General features: G+C 43.8%; 2 protein-coding genes across 16 annotated transcripts in view; both read right to left on the bottom strand.

Annotated features, from left to right (window-relative positions):
- Nucleotides 1–18451, bottom strand: NFRKB (nuclear factor related to kappaB binding protein). Of its 5 annotated transcripts, none has more exons than XM_054802803.1 (26): nucleotides 18417–18451; nucleotides 16666–16819; nucleotides 16042–16243; nucleotides 15818–15945; nucleotides 14579–14753; nucleotides 14278–14379; nucleotides 13621–13694; nucleotides 13135–13219; nucleotides 12481–12661; nucleotides 12171–12279; nucleotides 11553–11679; nucleotides 10627–10692; nucleotides 10170–10249; nucleotides 10039–10082; nucleotides 9578–9638; nucleotides 9003–9177; nucleotides 8548–8654; nucleotides 7982–8105; nucleotides 7486–7565; nucleotides 6633–6853; nucleotides 6263–6539; nucleotides 5740–5958; nucleotides 4482–5267; nucleotides 3668–3774; nucleotides 2755–2890; nucleotides 1–1986 (listed from the first exon to the last, which is right to left on the bottom strand). In XM_054802803.1, exons 2-26 carry the CDS (start codon nucleotides 16798–16800, stop codon nucleotides 1861–1863), a joined length of 3927 nt encoding a protein of 1308 aa, XP_054658778.1. In that variant the 5' UTR covers nucleotides 16801–16819; nucleotides 18417–18451; the 3' UTR covers nucleotides 1–1860. The 5 variants fall into 5 exon arrangements, with proteins under 5 accessions (XP_054658778.1, XP_054658779.1, XP_054658776.1 ...); XM_054802804.1 differs by having other exon boundaries at nucleotides 9578–9635; XM_054802801.1 differs by lacking the exon at nucleotides 18417–18451 and adding an exon at nucleotides 17641–17666.
- Nucleotides 17882–21641, bottom strand: part of PRDM10 (PR/SET domain 10) — a 45398-nt gene continuing 41638 nt past the window's right edge. For all 11 annotated transcript variants that reach the window (XM_054802807.1, XM_054802814.1, XM_054802816.1 and 8 more), the window contains one exon: nucleotides 17882–21224. In XM_054802807.1, coding sequence (XP_054658782.1) covers nucleotides 20988–21224 — 237 coding nt within the window. In that variant the 3' untranslated portion in view covers nucleotides 17882–20987. The remainder of the gene's footprint in view (nucleotides 21225–21641) is intronic.

Raw genomic sequence — 21641 nt, 5'->3', positions numbered from 1 at the left:
TAGGTTTTGACACTGAAGAACTTTATTAATTACAAACAGAACCAACACAACAGGATTATCTTGATTATGTTTTGAATCTAGAGGCTCTTCCACGTAAGTAATACCAGGAAGTTGCTCGTCTTTTTCATTTATTTTAACTTCACAATTGAAAGGACTGAAGAATGTCCTCGCCTCCCTCTCACACCACAGCCTTTCTGCTGTCTCCTTAGTCGATAATTAAATGCACAAAAAAAGGTAAAAAATTGACAAGGTAGGACTGGTCCTCAGAAAACCTTTATCACTCCAAATTCTGTTCCCAAGGCACATAATTCAAACGCCAGCTTTAAAATGGTGTACTGATGTGCCCTGCTCGTTCACTACTTGCAGCTAGCCGCTTCTTTTTTTACAGAAACACCTCGATTTCCTCCAACCCACCCCTGAGGTAGGTTAGTTTTTGTACAGAGAGATCGACACACCAGAAGTCCAGCAAAACTGCCTGCTCCGCTCAGGTGCGGTGGTTCTGAACAGCAACACACATGGCTCCAGCCACGCAGTTCAGCCAGCACTGGACATCACCAACCAAACTGTACAACTTGGTTATTTAAATAGTTTATATTCAATAACGCAAAACTCTGAGAAAACCAAGTATTTTGGGAAAAAAAAAAAAAAAAAAAGACTACAAGAGAAACCAGGTTAAAAAGAACCATCTTACAAAGAAGACGGACAATCTATTAGCCCTTGGCAAGCTAGACAACCACTGTACACAAAACAACAAGCTGTACAAAACCAAAAGGAGATGGCAGAGAGATTTCTAAGGCTTTCTGCCCTTTTATTCTTCTCCTAGTCTCCAACATGTCTTCTGAAAACTTCAAGGTCATGTCCGAACAGCCACGAATTCATCTCCAGTATGTGCAAAATTCAAACAAATTTACATAGAGAGATAAAATTGCAATGGTAAAACAAAACTAATGGTCAGGATCATGGGTTAAAATATTTCTTCTGAGTCCAAGAGGCTACAGTTTGGGTATATCTGAAAACATACTTCGAAATTTTAAAACAAGCTACAGTCTTTTTGACTGATAAAAAGGTTTATTTGTTGAGAAAAACTAAAGGAGGATCCTTCCGGTGAACACTTTCTTTTTGCCTTTCCGCTATATTCCCGTTTGCTGACAGACTTGTTCACACGACTTTCTGTATTGCCTCCACTTCTCACTCTTCCCCATGGTTACTAGCTTTTTTACAGCAAAAACCGTCTTGACTCTCATCCTGCCTTCGACAGAAACCTGACATGGAAGTGGTATCTGTTCAAAAGAAGTCTGAGCTCAGAAATGGGGGGGAGGTATTTAAAAAGTCTATAAATAGTACGCTGAATGTGTTAGGGATCTACTTCCAGGCTATGTTACAAACACTCTGGTGTCCAAGCCACCATCCTAAGTCATCTACGTAACAGTAGTGACAGCTAGACTCCAGCAAAAAGAGGCAGCTTCTTCATGACTCTGAAAAGCCACTGAATTACCCCTTTCCAAGCAAGTCTCCCTGGCCAACGGAGACCCAAGATCAACTGCTTTGTCTACAACCCAAACTGCACAGAAATGATATTCACAAAAAGCCCTTTGGATGGGAAGAGAACAAAGAAAAGGAAGACATCTCTTAAATGATCAACGCCACAGAACTTGGCTTTACATATCTGGACTGAAACATTTTGTTTTGCAGGTACAGTGTCTTTTGCCGTGGAGTTTCTACCTAGACATCACAATGCTGACTCCAGAATCCAGTCCAATCCCTAGCGTGACTGCGGTTGGGTAGTCTTGGGTGGTTGAATGGAGGATGACCACGGACTCAGGGAAGTTCTTGGAAAGCGATCCATTTTCAAACCAGTGTTCATAGTTGATCTTGGGTCTGCTTTGGAGACGGAGCTGTTGTCACAACCACAGTGGAAACTGCTTTAGTAGAGCCAGAGACTGTTCCTTGCTGGAGATGGGAGGCTGGTACTGTTTGAATTCGCACCTATTTGAAATGGAAAGGAAAAAAAAACCACCTCAACTCATGTCAGGAACAACCTGGTGACACACTGCACTTGCATCACACTCTGAAGCGCTGGTAAATTTTCTTTTTCTGCTGCCAACAAAAAAGCAGTTCTATGAACAAGACTAAGCACCAAAACACATCCAGAACAGAAGAAGATCACTCCATCCACTGTTCACAAGGGATGGTGGCAAGAGATCTCAAGATTAGAGAGGAAGAAGTAAAAACTAGTCTGAATAAAAAACTACGGCAGCTGCTTTTACAAGCTTTCAGAAGAAGGACATGGATCCACTGGATACTTCACTTCTATAGAATTGTTACTAGCAGCTCTCAATGCAGATTAATTCTTTGGAGTTACAGAACAGTAAGCTTCCAGACAGAAAGATGGATATGCAAAGAAGCAATGTGACTTCTTGAAGAAAAAGTGATCTGCAGAGGCCAAAGTACAAAGCACTTAAAAAAAAAAAAAGCCAAGTGTATAGAAACAATCCTTCCAGCAGTTGGGAACATTTCCTGACAGGATTTTTGGGTTTACATTCATTATACTATCAGTGCTTCAAAAAAATTTAAAAACTGTATCTGGAAGGAGGGAAGGTAAAGGAGATGATGCACTGCATGTGCTTAATGCAGATACTACAGCCACGCTGCATACCTGCATTTTTACGGAACGTCACGCATCAAGTATAAAGTCTCAATGGAAATGTTAAGCCATCAAAAAGCAAATAATCGCGTTATTCTAGGTGCTGTTACCTGCGTGGCCTGGCCTTGCTGCTGCAGCTGCTGTAGTTGCTGTGCAGTCAGAAAACTCACTGGCTTGTTCCCTGCGATCAGTTTTGTCCCTGCTGGCATCGTAGTCAGGATGATATTTCTACCTAATCCACTGATGCTAAGGAAAGAGAATTGTTGAAAGGTTAGTATGCAGCAAAGCAGGACAGGTCTTTCACAAATTGTTCTTCAGTTGCTAGAAAATTAAAAGTTATTGATCTAATTTGCTAACGATTTTAAGCAGTGGGGTTTTTTTTTCCCCACACACAACTGGCAAATACACAAGTGCCAAGTTTATGTCAACATTTACCACTATGATAGAGAATTACTTTATGGCACGAACTAAAACCTCTAATTCTGGACTGTGCACATCACTGGGTTAGTCTGATCAGACCAGAACACTTCTCAAGGAATGCAGAAAAGAGTCGAGCACACAGTGTTCTGCCCTGAAAGATTAACTAAGGGAGACACTAGCAGAATCCATGGAAGAATAAACAAAAAGACTTCAATATCTGAATGCCAGAGGAATTCGCACTGAGGCAGTTAACACTTCCCTAGTTTCTTTAACGGAGAGATGGCCTCAGATGACACATATTTTTAGGTATGTCAGCAGGTTAATTCTTGCTCAAACACACAGAACTAATCTAATAGCTGGTTTCAAGGCACAGAACGTTTTTTCTTCAGGGTATTTGCTAGAACCTACCTCTCAGGGCACCTAAACAAAGACTACATTCTCATTGCCAGACACCATATTCATCCAGTTTCTTGCAGCTAATGGACCTATTAACAGCCTGCAAGCCTCTTCCACCCTTTGCTTGCCTGCTCCCCAGGAACCTATTGAACGTAGCCCCTCCTCAGCCTATTTCTAAAGCAAAACTACCAGATGCAAAGTACTCACTTGGCCCCGAGGTTGCCCTTGATGATGGGGGCAGTCACCACACTCTTGCCTTTCACTGGCTGGCTGATCACCGACAGAGGCACTGTTATTCGTGCTGGTAGTTTACCCTAGAGGAGTTGAAGAACACATGAAGAGCCACAGGGAGTTCAGCAGTGAAACTGCTTGACAACATGCAATTACCACTCAGCTTGCTTTTTAGGAGTCCTGGGAGTAGATACCAACAGCAGCTTTGCTGATGAAATCTGTGCTCCATTTCAGGCTCATTAAAATTCACCTCCATCTCATTCACTTCACAGCTGCCTCCGCCCTGAAAACCCCCATCATCTTTGCACCACAGTATTTCTCCAGGAAGGATCGTTGCATCTGTCCGTGTACCCTTAGAAAGCTATGGTAATGTCATTAGCCTATTCAGCTTTCACAGTACAGTTTACGGTGCCTTCAGCTTTGGGCATTAAAATGGCATTAAATGGGGAACTCGGTAAAAAAGTTAATACGTAAAAAGTGCTCCTAGTTCTGACGCTATTCCGAGGAAAATTATTTCAGAGGTGCGGGGCAAGACGCTGAGCTGCACAAAGTAGGACTTTAGATAAGCAAAGTTTATTTCATTCACTCACGACAGGAAGTAAGGGAAGACACATCTGACTGTTTTCTGGTTATCCAGCATTTAGCTACAATTTCAAACGAGTTGCAGAGCCACGTTCTACAGTACTTAATTCGAGCCTTTGTGGATGTAGAGTTTTCAGACACAAAGCATCAGTACATTTCAGCATTCCCCTTTCTCACCCACCTCCAGAAAAACTTTAGCATTACTTACTGTCTGGGATGTAGATACTACCGTGGTGCTGACAGGTACCTGCCGCACAGCTGTGGCTCCTGCGCCTATAGTTATGGGAGTCCCAGCAGCTCCCGAGGCCACAGCAACCGCTTTCGACACTGTGGCACTCATGGTCGGTAACGAGACAGCCGAGGTATGGACCGTGCCGGGCACGCTTGCTGCTGAGGAAGAGGGCACTTGCTTAGCATGAGTAGCTACTGTAATGGTCTGCCCGGCTTTGGGCGGCATCACCCCCAGCCCCTGCACAATTCTGATAGTAGCAGCCGGCTTGGCCTCAGTGGATGCCACCGTAGTTATGGCTTTGCTCTTCTGATCCGCCACAGTCATGCCCAGAGCAGGCATCAGTCGGAAAGCAGAGCTTGTTGGCTCTGCAGTCTTTAAGTCAGGAGTCACTTTAACCACTGTGCTTCCAGCTGGGCTGGAAGAAGCAGAAGTGGAGGTGCTAGTCTTGGCTGGAGAATCAGCAGTCTGGACAGGATTGGATGTCACGTGCAAAGTTGCAGAGATGCCTTTCCCACTAGCACTGCTTCCTGCAGCTGCCGTGAAGAGGTCCTGAGTCAGTTTGACGGTAGTGACTTGAGATTTGGCCAAGGTGGCCATCATGTCCGGGGTGATACGCAGCACAGTCTGTCCCTTCGCGTCTGTGGTGATAGAGGACGGGGGTAGGCGCAACACATCCTTTCCCTGGATCCGAAAATTGGTTGCTGTGAGCGGGATGCCACTTCCAGGCTGGGTCTTCATGCCAAGTTGTCCTGTAATAGCCACCTGGAAGAGATCAGAGAAACGGCTGTATCAAACCAGGACACAGTCCAAGGCACAAAGTAAAACTTCCCAGCAGGATGGAATGTTTGTTCCCATCAGAACTGAAGTGGCATGATACCAGCACTCAGTACGCTACCGAATATAGTTTTGGTTGCGTATCAGATGGCATTCCTCAAACCATGTAAAATATGAAATACTGTGGAGCTGCTTTGTCAAACAAGATGAATGAAAATTAAATCAACATCTGAAGACTGTTAATTAAAGAACCAGCACTAACACATCTTTTACCCATACATGAAAATGGGGCTTAAAGTACAGCACACCAGCAACTGCCTAAATCTGTGTGGTCAGTAACTCATCCAGCATTATGGCTCACCATATGGCTACCGTTTTCACTATCTTTTCTCATCTGCCACAACAAGCAGGAAACGACTGGGTTGTGGAGCCCAGTTCCTTGTCTCTCCCTCTCTCTCACCTGTTTGATGATATTCTGGCCAGCTACATTCTGGATGACAGTGGTCGAGGAGGTGCTTGTAGCAGAACTGCCTGGAGAGCTGGTTACGGGCTTTACAGCAGGACTGGGCGCTGCAGACAGTCCCGTCACAGTGATGCCCGTCTGTCCTGTCACGGAGCTTCCTGGTCTTTGCACCTGCACCGGGCTGGTTTGAGCTTTTACCGGCAGAGTCATCACAGCCTGCAGCAAGACACAGAAGCAGCCCATGAGCAGACTAACGTTATTCTTTGCATTGTGCCTTAGCTCGCAAGTTTTACAGACTTTTTACTGTAATGCACAATTTAATGGTGCTACATAAATAAGGAATGGGGTGAAAAAAGGAGCACTGAACAGTATTGCTTACGCAAAACTGTTTCCATGCTCTTGCTCTGCAGTTACCGCATGCTCCAAGTCAGCAAATAATCCCTGTGCACCGCACCAAAATAACAAAGTCGTCGGATTAGAAGTCAGAGCTACTCCACCATTTCCACGCAGCCAAACTCACCTGAGGGAGCACTTTGGTTTGCGTGGCTGTAGCTGGAACGCGGATTTGAGGCACTGACGTAGGTTGCTGCTGCTGGGTTACCACCGGGGCTTGCTGAGACACAGCTGGGAGGCTGGACTGGGCAGCGACCACCCGGACCTGCGGCAGTCCTGAGGAGGTGCTATGATTTACCACCCGCGTGGGAGGTGGCTGCGGCCCCGGCTGAGTCTGTGAACTCTGGGCTGTGGAAAGCAACGTCCCGAGCTGCGGCATGGTGGGGGATGATACCAGAAGAACACTATGGAAAAGATAAAAGCCAGCAGGTCAGCAAAGATGTAGGAAATGACTGAGAAAGAACCAGTAACATTCACTTCTGAGATAGAAGTACCACCTTTGGCTGGGTTTTGCTGGCTCCGATCCAGCACTAGACACACTCTTGCTAACCACAGACACTGGTGGGGGTGAAATAGGCGTTGCTGGTAATGCTGGTGCAGTTGGTGTCACGGGAGTCACGGGAGTTGGTGGCATGCTGGAGTCACTAAGGCTCAGCTGACTGGGCTCCGACGTGCTGCTGGGGAGCGCTTTCACAGAACTCTCCTTGCTACTAGACTTCTGCAAAGAAACCATGTCAAGCATGAAGGTCTTTACAAAAACTGTTTTTGATTGCTGCGCTCTAGAGTGGGCCAAGCACTTTAAGCTGAGTTCTGCATGGTTTTGAATGATGCTCCAGTGCTAAATCCTGAAATCACAGATGACTGACTGACTGCTTTCCTCAAATGCAGTCACAAGTGGGCTGCTGCATTTGGCTGCTCCTGTTCTCAGGGAGAAGCTGTGATAACGTGCAGATTTCCACCTTGATTTATTTGCCAACAGCAACTACTTTAGAGGTACTTAATATCAATAACAATGAAAAAAAAAAAGAGAGACACCCAAACCCTGACAGCTTCAGCACAGCAAGGGGAGGAGCAAAAAATGTGTTCCACACACTCTGCTACAGATTAACCTCAAAACTGGATCTGAAAGACCATCTCTAAGACAGGGAGCACAAAAGAATTCCATTGACCTTTCTGCTGAGATCCACAAGGATAACAGTGGAAGCTGGGAGGAGCAAAAAGTTCCCTCTTTCCCTGAATTGATAACCCAAATAGGTGGTAATTTTCATCAGACATGATGGATGCAGAATTTATGGATTAAGTCCATACCTCCTTCCCCATCCCAAAAGCACCACAAGGAAAGAAATTTACCATTTTAGCCGGAGGTTTTGGCTTCTGCTGAAGAGCTTTCTTGGCCTTTGCTGCAGCGGCTTGAGCCTGGTGGATCCGTTCTGCAAATACAAATCAATAGTTAGAGCTCCTGAACCCAAGCAAACTGATTGAACAGAAGAGGCCAATTCAGAACTGTAGGTTAATCTTCAGACAAGAAATCAAATACACGTTATGTAATAGCACAAAGAAAAATATCAAGTAAAATTAGTCAAAAAGGCTGAAAATAAGACACGTAAGGAGTTGTAAAGGTACATAGATCTGCAGTTCTTGTACACGGGATGTTATTTTGCAAATGAATACTTCACACTGACACACTTGCTCTGCAAGACTTGGATGTAAGTGTTGATAGGCTAACAGTAGCAAACTGACTAGAGAAAAAAGCTAGACTGACAAATTAATGTTCACTATCCAGCTGAACTGAAAAAGCTCAAGAGATTTATAAAGAGATCTTAAGATATCACCCAGAGAGGCTTACCAAACTCTTCCTCACTCCTGTCCCGGTGCAGGTAGATCCACAACTTGCATCCAATATCATATTTCACACAGGGATCTTTCTCATAGTGTAATCGATCCAAAGCACCACTAACAACAGTATTAACCTGAAAGTTCAGAATTCATGGAATTACAAGATGTCCCTGGTCTGGCTAACCAAAGGTCATGCATAGAAAAGTAATCCTATTTGGCATAAAATCCGAGTAAGCTGCTAGCAATCTTCATTTGAGTTAGAACTGACTGAGAGCAGACGTTGCAGCACGGGATGCTGTTTGCCACCTTGGATTAAATAGAGCTTCCACCAAAGCTGAATGTTTTGAATCTAAAATGTGAGCAGCTATATGACACAGTGTTAATTCTGTGGCTTTACTAGCTGTTTTTTCATCATCCAGAGTTCGGAGCAGATTTACAACAGAGTAGTACATAGCTGCTTTTTGCTAATCAAAGCAGCATAAAAATCATTGGGCCTTAGCCACTGAATACCGCCCAGGCCTGCGCAGTGTATTTGTAGGAGAATCTGTCTGAGGCCAGACACGACATCCAACTTACTTGAGCACTTGTGACATCAGGAGCTAGGAACTGGGAATCTTTAAGCAGCTCACAGATTTCAGCACGAGTTCCTTCTCCGTTAGGAAGGCGAGCAGCAGCATCACGAACTGAAACGCAAAATCAGAGCTTAAACTTCCAGCCGTAACTAGGCAGCTGTATTCAAGTACTTCAGCAGACACATTTCAGTATTGCTCTTTCATCCTCGTTCTCCTAGTGCCTGCTTGCTCACTAAAATGCACACATACACGCCTTCTTTTTTAGTTATTCCTGCTCCCAGCATTTCATCACCTTTATTTCATATAATTTGTATAAATAAATATATAAATACATATTTACGTCATCACAGCCTGCCCACCTCTTCCCTTTATAATGGAGATTCCTAAAGTCATTACTTGGGAGGGGGTCAGGGGAGCCTTTTTCTTTTTTAAAAGCAATTTTTTTGGCTATCGCCTTACCAAGGGACAAGATGGTGACATACGCTGGTCTGTCTGAGCGCAGGAGAGAATGCTCTCGGGCTTTGTTTAATGAGGTTTCCTTGTCAAAAACCCCTTTCACAGGACCAACAACTGACTCAAAGCCGTGCATACGGAAAGTGAAAGCTTTGTGGGGCTGGCTGTAACGGTAACGTTCCTGTATTTGGAAACAAGAGGACTGAATTTAGCAGGAAAGGTTATATAAAGTTTTAAAGATTGTGCTACGTTTATATTATAATCTAAGTTATTTTCATTCTCTAGAGAAAGGTTTTTAATTTAAAGGCTCAAATACTGCTGTATTTGAGTTAATACCCAGTTAATATCACCCAATATCCAATGGAAATACAAGTGTTTTTGAAGTAATCAGCTAGGCCATATTGTTAGCAAATTTTATTTAAGGCCAAGATAACTACTTCAAGGCAGAAGAAACAATGTTAATTCTTTACATTAACAAAGTTTGTGGAGAGTATACAACTGCCGTCACATATGCATTCTCTTGTTTTAGTGGCCAATCGTTTCAACATGCGCGTTTAAATTTAAGGCGATTCTCTTCTTACCTGCTCCTGAAACACGCGTTTCTCCTCCCCAGTGCTAGGTCGGACTACATAGTCAGTCCTTCTGAAACAAAGGTCACCATCAGTTCTGAGCAACAAGCAGCAGCCCCCAACACTCCCAAAGAACAACCCAAAGGCTCAGCCACCTCACCCTTTCTGCAAATTCTTCTGAACAAATTCCAAAAGCACTTGATATTACAAATAAATCCTGCAGAGATCTTAAAATATGCTCTATGTACTACCTGAAGGTTAGCAAGGACTGTAAATAATCTAGTTATCGGGACATAACTTGGGGAAAAATCAATTGACTTTGTGTAAAAGCAGACTATGAAGTTCTCTCCAGCCCCATAATGTAAAATCTTTTTCTTTTAAGCAACCAGCCATTCAGATCCAGAGGCTCAAGGACCAAACTTCATAGCTTTAGCATGCACTGCAGAAGCTTTCAAGCAGTACTGTATACTTACACTCTGGGAACCGGTGTTGTGGCATCTGAGCTGTCTTCATTTTCCTATCAAAAAACAGAGAAACGTCAATGTTGGACATAACTCAGTCAGGTTTTGTGCTGCTAGACGGTGATTTTTTTTTTCTGACTCACTTTGAAAAAAGTCTGGTCTTTGGTCTCCAACCAGAGCTGAAACAGCGCTGCCAATTCCTTCTCATGATCTTGGCAAGAACCTAGTCCAAGAAATCAGGAAAAGTAGGAAAGAGAAGTCCTTTACATGTTATGAAGCCGGCTGCTTGTACTTCCCAGTCATCTCCTACTCCCTTCCCCCCTCTATGCATCACGAGTCACGAGGCATCTTCCACACTTCACCGCTGCTCCAATTTCAATACTTGAACACATCCAGGCTTAGAAAAGTGCTAAAAACTAGTTAGTCCCCTATGTCAGTATGAAGCACGGTGCTTCAACTCTGGCACAGCAGGCAAGATACTGTTTGAGATTCACAGCTCTGCTTGTCTTTCTGGGCTGCAGCAAACTCAAAAGTCAAGTCCTGGAAAAAAAACCCCACCTTTACTAGAGTAGAAATAACAGAAGAGCACAACATACTCACCGAGCAATTTCCACTGCTGAGTTTTTTCTTTGAATTCAACAAAAGGTGAGAAGCTGGAAGGAACACCTACAATGAAAAATGCGCGGGTCAGAGACATCACACAATCGTCCAACACCCAAAATCCCACTGCTGTAATACAAGCTGTTGAGTTAGACTCATGATGACAGATAAAGCGTTTTACGTGATTATGTAAGTGCATCTCTAAATGTGACCAAAGGGAAGGTAAGCATCTCAGAGTAACAGTATGAGCACAAGAAAAGAACAGGGCAGGATAACGAGTCTTTCATCCCCAGGCTGTCAGATGAGATCCTGCTCATGCTGGGAGGCACCAGGAACTCATGGGAAGCCAACTCGGGATTTATAGTACTCACCAGCATTACGGACAACATTAAGTAGCCATTGCAAAGGCCACTACAATCTACACTGCCTCTCCCTTTAAAGCTTCCCACTAGCAAATGAGAACCACAAAATAATTTAGTCTGAAAGGAACACATCTGAAGCTTAGGTCAGAAGCCTCAGGTCAAAGCTGGGCCAACTTCATGTGTCCAGTGGAATGGTCAGGGCATCCATCTAATTTATTATCTCTGAAGACAACCACAACATCTTTGCACCAAGATGGGACTAATTTCTTCCTGCTTCAAATATCCTGCCTGCAGCACATGATCTCAACAGGAGAAACTGCCTGTCTAGAGGCAATTTCACACACATTTTCGCACACTTGGGAATCAAGCTGGGTCTTATCTACTATCCACATGCAAAACAAGTCTACCACAATCAGGCAATGTTAAGCCATAAAGCCTATCACAGATACTCTGTCACAATTTATTGTGGTGATGAATTAAAAGTTCATTTGAGCTACAATATAAACCAGCACTGATTAGAACTGAGGTTCAAGCATCGTTAGTATTTTTAACAGCCATTCTTACCTCTGCTGTCACCTGTCAAGTACTGCAAGGCGGGTAAAACCAGTTCAGACCAGTTAGGGGCAAAGGAGAACCAGTTATTTAGTGCGCTGGCAGGAGAAGATTGCCAATCTAGGACTTTATCTTCAAGCTGAAGAGGAAAAAGAGATATTCTATTAAAGACCTCACACTTTAAAGTACGTTTTAATAGAAACAAACCAGCTAAACATATCTAGGGGACAAAATGATTTTTATGTATTTAAAAAAAAAATCACCTGACTTTTTCAAGTAACCATAACATGGTATTTCAGACAATAGACACCAAAAAGGGGAAAAAAACTTCCCCAACATCTCTGCCCTTAATATATAGGACATATCTAACCGTGCTCTAAAGAACGGGTATGGAAAGACTTACAGATTCAACTGACTAAATTTATGAAACATGTTAAAAACAGACTGTGGTATAGACTTCCAAAGAGATTAATTTCTTTAATATGTAATCTACATCTTAATATAATTTACAGCAGGACAACTCTGGAGAAAAATCACTACTACATAAATCACTACTACTACTATAAACTCCTCTATCCCCTCGTTTTGCTTTCTGCAAAGATTCCTAGATAAGTGTGGGTGGTTCCTTACCACAGAAAGAGTAGCAGGTCCTTCCAGAAACAGTATCTCCAAAAGAAGGAAAAAGAAGCTGGAAGATATTTCATTTATTCCAAGGCATGGTTTCATCTCTTCAAGAGGTCTTCAAATGAAAGAGAACACAAGCAGAATAAGTTTCCCTGAGTAAATATTCACCTTCATATAGAAAAACGAACACGACACATTTCACACATCCCAAGCCACACAAACCCAAAGCTTGCAAAAGTCACACAAAAACCCGAGCTGCAACATCTCTTGCTCTCTCCATCCACACGAGGCGTCCAGGGTCCTTTCAAGCACTTACTCCTCTTTCACAGATGACAGAGGGATGGGGGACGGATCCTGAGACATCGGTGGGATTCCATCCGCATTGCTAAGAGAGTCAGCCAAATCTTCCACCTCGGATTTAATAATTTTCAGCCTTTTTTTCTTCTTATCTTCCTTCTCCTTTACCTTTTTCTTGAGGGTTGCAAGGTCAAATAAGGCTTTAGGTATGATAAAAGATAAGAAGAATGAGAAAAACTTCTTACCATATTTCAGTGAGAATCACAAACTATATATCTAAACATATATTCAGAAACGCGGATGGTGTGCACTCATTCACCACCAGTTCATTCCATCCTCCCAGTCATTTCCATGATTCTTTACTTTCCCCCCTCAAGGCACTCTGTCTTAATAGAAAACCTCTCGTTTTTAAACCAACACGTATGAACTTAGAAAGGGCAAAGGTAACTGCTTAGAGGAGAGATACAAATTAACTTTCATCAATTAACTGGAAGCACCTTCGGTGGAAACTGGAGTTGCCTGCGAGCAACTCACAACCCCAGAGAGGTTAGCCAGCTCTGTGAGGAGCAAAAGGATACAACAATCTATCGAGACCACCTTCCTCCTTAGCTTTTCCACACATGGGATACTCTGGATTCATGCAGGACACAAGTACCGTCTCTGAGCCACTGACCTGCTAAGGAACCTTTCCTGCCAGCATTTACTCGAGTCATGATGTCCTCAAGAGTCAGGTCTGTTGTCACTAGATCAGGGTGATCCTACACAGGACAACGGGACAGAAATTAAAATTGGGAAAGGATGAAGAATTATGATAGCAACAAGGGTACAGAAAATGACCAAGTACTGAAATGCCCCAAACTTATCTGGGATCAGCTTATAAAGTTATTTACTGCAATAGAAGTAGGGAAGTTTTCTAACCCCAAAATCCAAAATTTTGTCTCTCCAAAACACATCACTAAAACAACAAAATCCTTCTAAACAGAGAAGCACGAATAGGAGCTGCATATATACGCTGACAATCAAATACAGGTTACAATAAAGGGTTAAAGGGGGGCCGCGCACAAAAAAGTAGCAATCATTTTGTCACCCAGAAGTAGCCTGCACTTTACAGCTAACAGATCAAATCCAGTCCCACTCCCCAGGCGTCCTGACATCTTACAGGTTGACGTTTTCGTTTCTCATGGTGCTTCTTCAACATCATCTTCAAATCGCTTTCCCCAAGTTCTATCTTGTCTGCAACCGAAAAACATTCAGAGATTATTCGCACAGTTTCCCATTATTGTTACTTTACAGACTTCTTAGAGTACCATGTTCTATCCATTCCCACGATCTCCAAATTTCAGTAACTAAACTTTCCTTATTTGAATTTCATTCTTTCAACCAACCAATTTATTTCAATCCTTTCTTCCTTGCATCATCAGATTTCACCGTTGATGCAAGGACAGAAGTGAAAAGGAGCAAGAACCAGCTGTGCTGCACGAAGGGTTTGCAGACTGGATTACAGTAACCTTAGGAGGGATTCCCTCGGCACACACACCAAAATATTTTGATCTGGACTATGCTAATGCTTCAACCGTTACAAAATATGAGAAATCAGTAGTATTGCACAAACTGCAGACCCTTGTGCTAAAATACTAGCCTTCCAAGGAGAAAAAGATTAAATAAACCAGGAGAAGAGCCAATATGTTTTGGAGACTGCAAAAAGGAAGTATTACAAGATTTCCCATGAAACAACAGATTTTCAAACTGATTTCTTGCAGGGTTTCAAAGGATTTCTCACCCCTCAATCAGTATCGACCCCTAGATTGGTTCTCACCTGCTGTTTTCATGTCCAAGGTTGACAATGTGGGGATCACTCTCAGGGGAACTGGTGGACTTGGACAACGTGCCGGAGAACTGGGCGGCCAGGAACTTAGATCTAAAATTAAGAAATAAATTTATTTCCGCAAGACCTAGCACCAATCTATATAATTCAATCCCACCCCCACGTTCATTAGATCACAGCTAACAACACTGGAGTCCAGTTTCCATTCTTCTACCAAAGACGCTATCCTCACATCAAAAATTTGTCTTTCTCCATTTGCACCTCAAGTCTTTAGCTCAGTCCAAGGTGTTACCTTCTTCATCAGAAGACAAGGTGGTATCTCCACACTCCTCCTTCACTTCCCGCAGAATCTTCAAGTAGCGCCGATGCGTCCGTCTGTCTCGTTCTTCTGTATCATATGTCGGCGAGAAGTGCTTTCTCCTTAAGGTCATATCAGGGCCTCCTTTCCTAGCTAAATCTAGCAAGTGCTGGAACATAAGTGCGACGTTACCTATCTGTGGCGTTGTAAGCTAGAACAGATAAGTTCAACTCACATACTTCAGCAAGTTTAATATCTGGAGCTGGTGCGGTAAGCACCTTGGTTCTTTACATAACAGGCCTTAAAAAGCATTCATATCTGCCATATATGAAATTTTAAAACCAGCATTTTAGACCACCATTTAAAGGGAGAAAAAAGCTAGGCTAAATTTCTGCACCTTTGTCTGCACACACAAAACCTCACTGTCATTTCATGTGGACTGTTGAGAGGAACCTAACCACTGGCCTGAGATCCACTTGTGCAGTTTCCATGCCAAATACCTAACACAGACATAAAATACTGCCTCTTTTGAAGAGCACATTTTACCCCTTATGGCTACAGAGAAAATAACTTCCTACATGCTTCCCTATTCCTTTTCCCGTATCACTGTGAGGCATTTTATACAGGCAGCCATTCTTCTTCATCCATACATTGCATATGTTTCAACACCTAAGCGTAACAGAATGATAAGCGGGCAAGTATTTACGATGAACACATTTCAGTTGGCAGCAATTAGCTGACAACAGTATCCATCCAGGAAGAAGACTTCATCAGGGATTTACAGGCATCAGTTTTGTATCTATTCTATACCAGTCCCCAAGGAAGCTGGGGAATTCATACAACTACAGGTTTAGCAACCTTTCTTATTTCACAGTGACAGAAATGGTAGAAAAGGAAGGCAGAATATACTTTACACAGTAAGGTGTAAAGGGGCAAATGCAGGAAGTGGGGAACAAGGTGGGTGTGAAATAAAGACACTACGCACAAGTGAGAGCTACGAGAGCTACGAGAGTTTCAAAACCTGAAATCTGCAAACATAACAAAGTGTTCTCACATTATGTATTCTGGAAAACCAGAAAAGCAGCATGCGTTAAAGGAAAGACCTCAGAGAATGCATCAAAGGAAAGACCTCAGAGAATTATAAATGCACAAATACCAAGACCCTCTGTTGTAAAGACAACCTATTCATTACAGAACACAAGAACAGGATCACCACGCCCCAAAGACACTCACATTGCGGGAAGCGAGGATCTGCTTGAGCAGTCGGTAGAAGTACTGCTGCTGAGAGCTCAGGTATCGTTTGTACTGGGACTTAAAACAGAGCTGCCGGTACTTCACAACTTCAGGATTAAAGTGCCCATCTGTAAGAGAGAGGTCAAAAACCCTCTGAGTCTTCATCAACTGCTAGTTGAGAACTTAAGCCCAAAACCACACAGAAGTTTATTACACTGACGGACCCCGGAAGAGTTTCTGGGCGATGTGCAGTGGATTTCCAAAACGGAAGTTTTCACCGTTGAACAACGCAGAGATGAGTTTGTTCTGATGCTCTCGGTTGTTTTCAGGAAAGTGAGGCAGGAATTTTTTTAGGTGGTCTTGCTGCGCATCGGTCAGCACCTCCTGCCAGGTCGACAAGCTGACAACTTCAAAGAAGATCTCAGGCTAAAAAAACCAAAAAAACCCCAACAGTGAAGAAAACACACTGCGTCCTTGACAATTTTCTAGCCCTTAAGGCTCGCTGTGGTGAAATAACACACGGCATGAGGCAGTGTCTCACCAAAAGCAGAAAGCAATAGAGCGTAAAGAGGACAGATAAGGAAATTAACAGTACTATTAGCAACAAGAAAATAAATTCAAAATTTGTAACAACCGAAAGTTTCTCAAAGGCAATTTTAAAATAAGAGAGATTGCAACCTAGAAAAAGAACAGAATTGTTTTAAAAGAAGTTTTCCTGAGATCAGTCAAAGCCCTTTTTGACACCTTTCCCAGGCTGGTCAGAAACATTTGCCCGCTGTTCAGTTTGCTCTGCAAGCCCCACAGAGTGTTAAGCATCCCGTTTACCAAGGCTCTGAAAAGGTACTCACATCCTCCAGAAGGTCCTCGGGCAGACTAACCCTGGTACTACCCAGCATGCAGTCCTCCATGATGCGCGTGCCATTTCCTTCGCCACAGGGTCCCAGCTCCAAGGGGTCTGTCAGCATGTGATCCAGGGAGTCCATTCTTCACCCTCTCCCGTCCCTGAACAACGGCAGAAAAACCCTCAAGCACCCAAAATCCCAAACCCAGATACAAATCCCCAGCTGAGGAATGACTGAGAAGCTGCCTTCAATGAAGCGGGTATTTAAATGCAAGCTACAGAATCAGGCTGCGAGATAAGTAAGATATTACAGTGTCAATTTACTGTTTAATTGCAACACGAGTCATGTCAACAGAGGAATGCTTTTCCAGACTGGAGAATACAGGTGACCCACTTCACTTGGCTTCCCACCTGCAGGAGCAGCTGTCGATACAGCTCAATACTGTGAAAAACTACATCTAAATGGTGAAAGTGGTTTTAACACGCAAAACCAAGCAGCAGGTGCAAGGCAGGATTTGTCTGGGGCTGAATTTGCAGCTGTGACTGGGCCAGGAGCCCTGTTCCCCTCAAGCAGGCTGGAACCGTGCAGCTCTAGGCTGCCCTGGCTAGCTTCTGAGAGAAAAAACGCATAAACCACACGGAATACATTAACAGGGGAAAAAAATAAACCCTTCAAACAGGGTCGGACAGATAGAAAGCACAGAAATCCCCTCCTTTCATACCCGCTACGCTGGCTCTAGGCGTGACACCGGCGTCTCGACGCGACAGCGCTTCCCCGCTCCCCCCTTCCCTCCCCGGCCAGGCCAGGCCGCCCCGGAGCGCTGGAGGTCGGGGAGAGCCTCCCCCGGAGGTACGCGGCACCCCCGGCCCGGCCCGGCCGCTTCCCCGGGCCGCTCCCCACAGCCCCGGCGGCGACCGCTGGGCCGGGGTGGGCGGGGGGGGGGGGGGGGAGCGGCGGGAATGCCCCGCACGCGGCCCGTACCGGAAGGCGGAAGCCGCTGGCCGCGCCTGCGCGTTACCGATCTCCGCGCCTGCGCAGTGCGCGTCTCCCCTCAGGGAGGCCATGACCCTTCCCCCTTAAGGCGGCAGTGGCGCTGTTCCTGTCGCGACAGAGGCCATCGCGATAAGCAGCGTTTCTAACCCGAGAACGGCAAAGCCCGCGGCCCCAGTGAACAGACGGATAGCGCCAGTATTTTTATAAAAAAAGAGAAAAAGATTTATTTATTTCAGTTGTGGGGTTTGGTGGGGGTTTTTTGTTGGGTTTTTTTTGTTTTGTTTTTTTTACACCTGCCATGTTGCACGAGACTATGAACACGATAACAGTCACCGAATGTACAACAAACATACACAGTTAAATAAGAGAAGGGGCAGAGTCAAAGAGCCCGAGCAGTCCGAGAGGTGCAAATTCAGGGGGCTCATGTTTTGGGTTTTTTTTTTCCCCCCCATCCAGGAAAATACAGAATCTGACCCAAAACACCTACAAGGAGAAAGGTGAAGCCTCAGAGGAGCCCAGCTTTGAGCAGAACGTGGCCCTTGCAAGTAACAGAGGACTCCAGAGTTAAGCTCCTGTGGGACATAACCTAAGATACAGATCTTTGGGTTGCTCTGGTTTAAAAAGAATAATAAATCCTATACCTTCTGCACTGCAGAAATTGGGAAAAAAAAAATCCATGCAAACTTGTCTTTTTTTTTTTTTTTTTTTGGTTGTCTTTCTACAAGCAGGCACCTGCCAACTGTGCACTCACTGCAGTTCCTTGCTTGGAAAGGAAAATTCATGATAGTTCAATTTCCAGGGACGCTTCTTGCGCAACGAGGCGTTCGTTCACCTGGGACACCGTGAACCACTTAATGCGGGTACCGAGCACGCTGCCTTGCTGTGGGACAGAGCAGAAACTTTGATAAGGAATATTTGAGTCCAAAGAGGCTGTTTTAACATTGTTTTTGGAACACCTTGTAGTTTTAAGCTTTAAATAACTGGTACAAGTGTTCTCATTCTGTGACCCTTTCCAACAAGGGTGAATAGAGAAAAATATTTTTAACCCTCCCCTCCATTTGCCATATCATTAAGGGGAAAAAGTTTGATGTTCATCTATAAAGACTACAGGCCTTTTAAGACTTTAAAATCTGCCTGAAATATCCCATCTCCAAGTCTCCTATTTTCCCATTACTCATACCACTTTTAACTCGTTACAAAATCATCTAGCAGCCTGAAGAATGCCAAGACAAAAATCTCTTATCCCACACCAACAACATCGCAATGCCCGACGTTGTAATTCAGAAGCCCTCGACAACACAACTTCAAGCAAATTAGCAGGAACTGCAGCCACCTGGCCACTGTGGGCTCCCAAATTGGGAAGACACACATCACTGCACATGACTAAATGGGAGCTCTGGTCCTTGTTAACTTTACCCACCTTGTTAATGCCCCAGGACAGTGGTACAGCAAGAGAAGCGAAATCCCGAGAACAAAGTCATCTGCATTTTGGCAAGTCACTTCAAAGCTGCCTCAAAGTTCTGAGCTAGCCAGTATTTTCAATCTGAGTTCTCTCATCACTATTTCCATGCCATATTAACAGATCTGTTAATTAGCAAAGCAATACCTGCTACCAGGCTTTGCCTGCAAGGAACCGGACCTCCTCTTGGCCAGTCCAAACGTTAAGTTCTCTCACATCGAAGAGCTTTAACTGCGTAAGGCCCGATAGCACAACCTGCAAACATCTGTAGCGTTTACTCACACAGGTAATCCTCATCTCAATCTGTGGGAGTACCTATGGAAAAGAGTCCTGCAGTCACACTCAGTGCAGCACAAGAGAAAAATGAAGCAAAAAAACCCCAACCTCTCTCAGTCCTTCAGTCTCAAGGGCCATTAAGACAAAACATCCTTCTTGGCTTTTGTTTTATAAATAAATGTATCCTATTATGCACAGACATTCTGGGATGAGATTTCAAGCAGAGTGAAAGGAGGTTTAGACATACACAGTATATCCCATCAGGAGACAATGGAGTTCTAGTCATATTCTTGCAAATACCAGAATGCATTAAATAACCAACCAACAAGACCTGTGAGGGAGAATTATGTAAAAAAAAAAATATAAATACACTGCCTTAAAAGATAAACTTTCTCTTTCCCTTTCTCCTGGTTCCTAAATGTAACATGAATTCTGTACAAGGACCAGGTCTACCAAAGCAGGCAGCCCTCACAGATAGCTTTCTGTGTCCCATAAACAGTGGTCCACTAGCATGTTTTCTTTTGTGTTTCCTGAGTCCAGGGCTGGTCATTTTACAGAACTGTCCAAAGGAATTACAGTGCGTTGTTAACAAGGTATTTGGAAAAATCAGGGTAACCAACTCTCCATCCAGGCTTCGGGGGGGAAAAAAGATGTCCGCTTTGAGGTGGCAACAGAGACAACTACCCTGCCTCCTCAGAGGTGTGCTCCTGTACCCTTGTTTTCTCCTGGCATAACTGTCTTTCGGTCACAGCAGGCTGAGCTGAGCCTTTTTTAAATTACAGGCAAAAAGGTGATTTTCCCTGTAAATGCTGGAGAGCGAAGAGACATAACAGTGGCTCCGTACTACCGTTACGTGCTACTATGATTTCAATGAATTTGTCCCAAACGTGGGTTTAAGACTGCACTTTTCATTCTTTCTGGAACTGCTTGGTAAAAATAGGGCAGGGCAGACAGCATGTAAACACTTCAAGGGTTGGAAAAAATAATAATTTAATGGACTGCTTCGGCACATCTTCACAGCTTCATTGTTATATCCATCCCTGCACACATATGCAAGGAGCCACCGCTTTGCTGCTGCTCTTTTTCCCCAGGCAGTCTGCTCACATTGTGCTGGTATATTCCCTTTCGCCTTGGCTGCTGAAACAAAGACACAGGAATCAGTTCGGCCATATTCTTCCAATTTACATGATGTCCTCCCATTTAAAACTATACATACGACATAATCTGCCAGTTCGCCTTCAGTTAGGCAAGCTTTTTCCCCATACAATTTGAAATAAAAAGTTGTTTACTGGAGACACTTCCAAAAAGGAAAAATAAAGATCAGCAGCATGCCAAAAAATAAAGTCCAGAGCAAGCACAGGTTTCACTTCTCTTGTCCTTTTTGTTAAAAGCTGCATAAAATGGCATCCCAGAAGGATTTTGAGGGTACTTCTTCATGGTCACTGGGGACTTAAACCCTCTTAAAGCATTAACAAGAGCTCCAAGATTGTAGTTGAAGTTATTTGAGCATATACTTTAAAACACTGAGCTCCAGGATACCCATCTAGCTGGGTTTTTGGGGAAGGTGACAAGTACAAGCAAACGACACCGCAAGGCTTCTTCATTCATGTTCTGCCGAGAAAGTTCTCGGTTTAGCGATGTGCACTTCGCTGCCACCGTTCCCATTGGTGGTTGTAGTGATTATGTACTGGGTGGTTTGCTGCTGACTGCTCGTTTGCGATTCCAAGGTATCCGTGTGGGCTGGTGGCTGGGAAACGCCAACCTGTACCTCGCTGGAGAGCGAAGAGTTCTGTTTGACATCCAGATCAGGCTGACCTTCAGATATCACATAGTGAGTCTGCACGGGGAGTACAAAAAAAAAGTAATAATTGTTTCACCTTCTGTAACTTTTCTGTTCTAATAGTCTGGGACTTTTCTGTTGCTGTGCTAGAAGACATTTTGGTAGGAACAAGGAATTCTGAAGTTACATTGTGTTTCATTTAAATGAATTTGAGAGCAACATAATCCTTGTCCTTTGTTTTGAAGTACATTGAACTACTTTGCATTTGGTTACCTCACCAATGGTTAAACTAATTACACAATTAACCCATCACTACAGTTAAAATAGCAATTTTTAATACAACTATTCTGAAAGGTTTTTTCCCCATTTTCCACATGTTCTGGCAGAAGTTGCATTTCAGTGTCCAGCATCAATGCAGTACAACTGCTAGCCTGTCTCCTTACGCTGCACTGCTTACCTAGTAACATAGCAGTA

This window comes from Grus americana, chromosome 24 (assembly GCF_028858705.1).
Source record: "Grus americana isolate bGruAme1 chromosome 24, bGruAme1.mat, whole genome shotgun sequence".
In the NCBI taxonomy this organism is placed as follows: domain Eukaryota; kingdom Metazoa; phylum Chordata; class Aves; order Gruiformes; family Gruidae; genus Grus; species Grus americana.
The sequence above is the reverse complement of the archived record's forward strand: the minus strand, read 5'-3'. Positions and strand labels throughout refer to the sequence as shown.

Excerpts from the sequence above, each read along its gene's own strand:
- NFRKB (XM_054802803.1), bottom strand. The coding sequence starts at position 16,800 with ATGGACTCCCTGGATCACATGCTGACAGACCCCTTGGAGCTGGGACCC. Across the intron at positions 10,250-10,626 it reads TCAGCAGTGGAAATTGCTCG|GTTCTTGCCAAGATCATGAG; the intron begins GTGAGTATGTTG and ends TTCTTGGACTAG. Across the intron at positions 5,268-5,739 it reads GCCAGAATATCATCAAACAG|GTGGCTATTACAGGACAACT; the intron begins GTGAGAGAGAGG and ends GATCTCTTCCAG.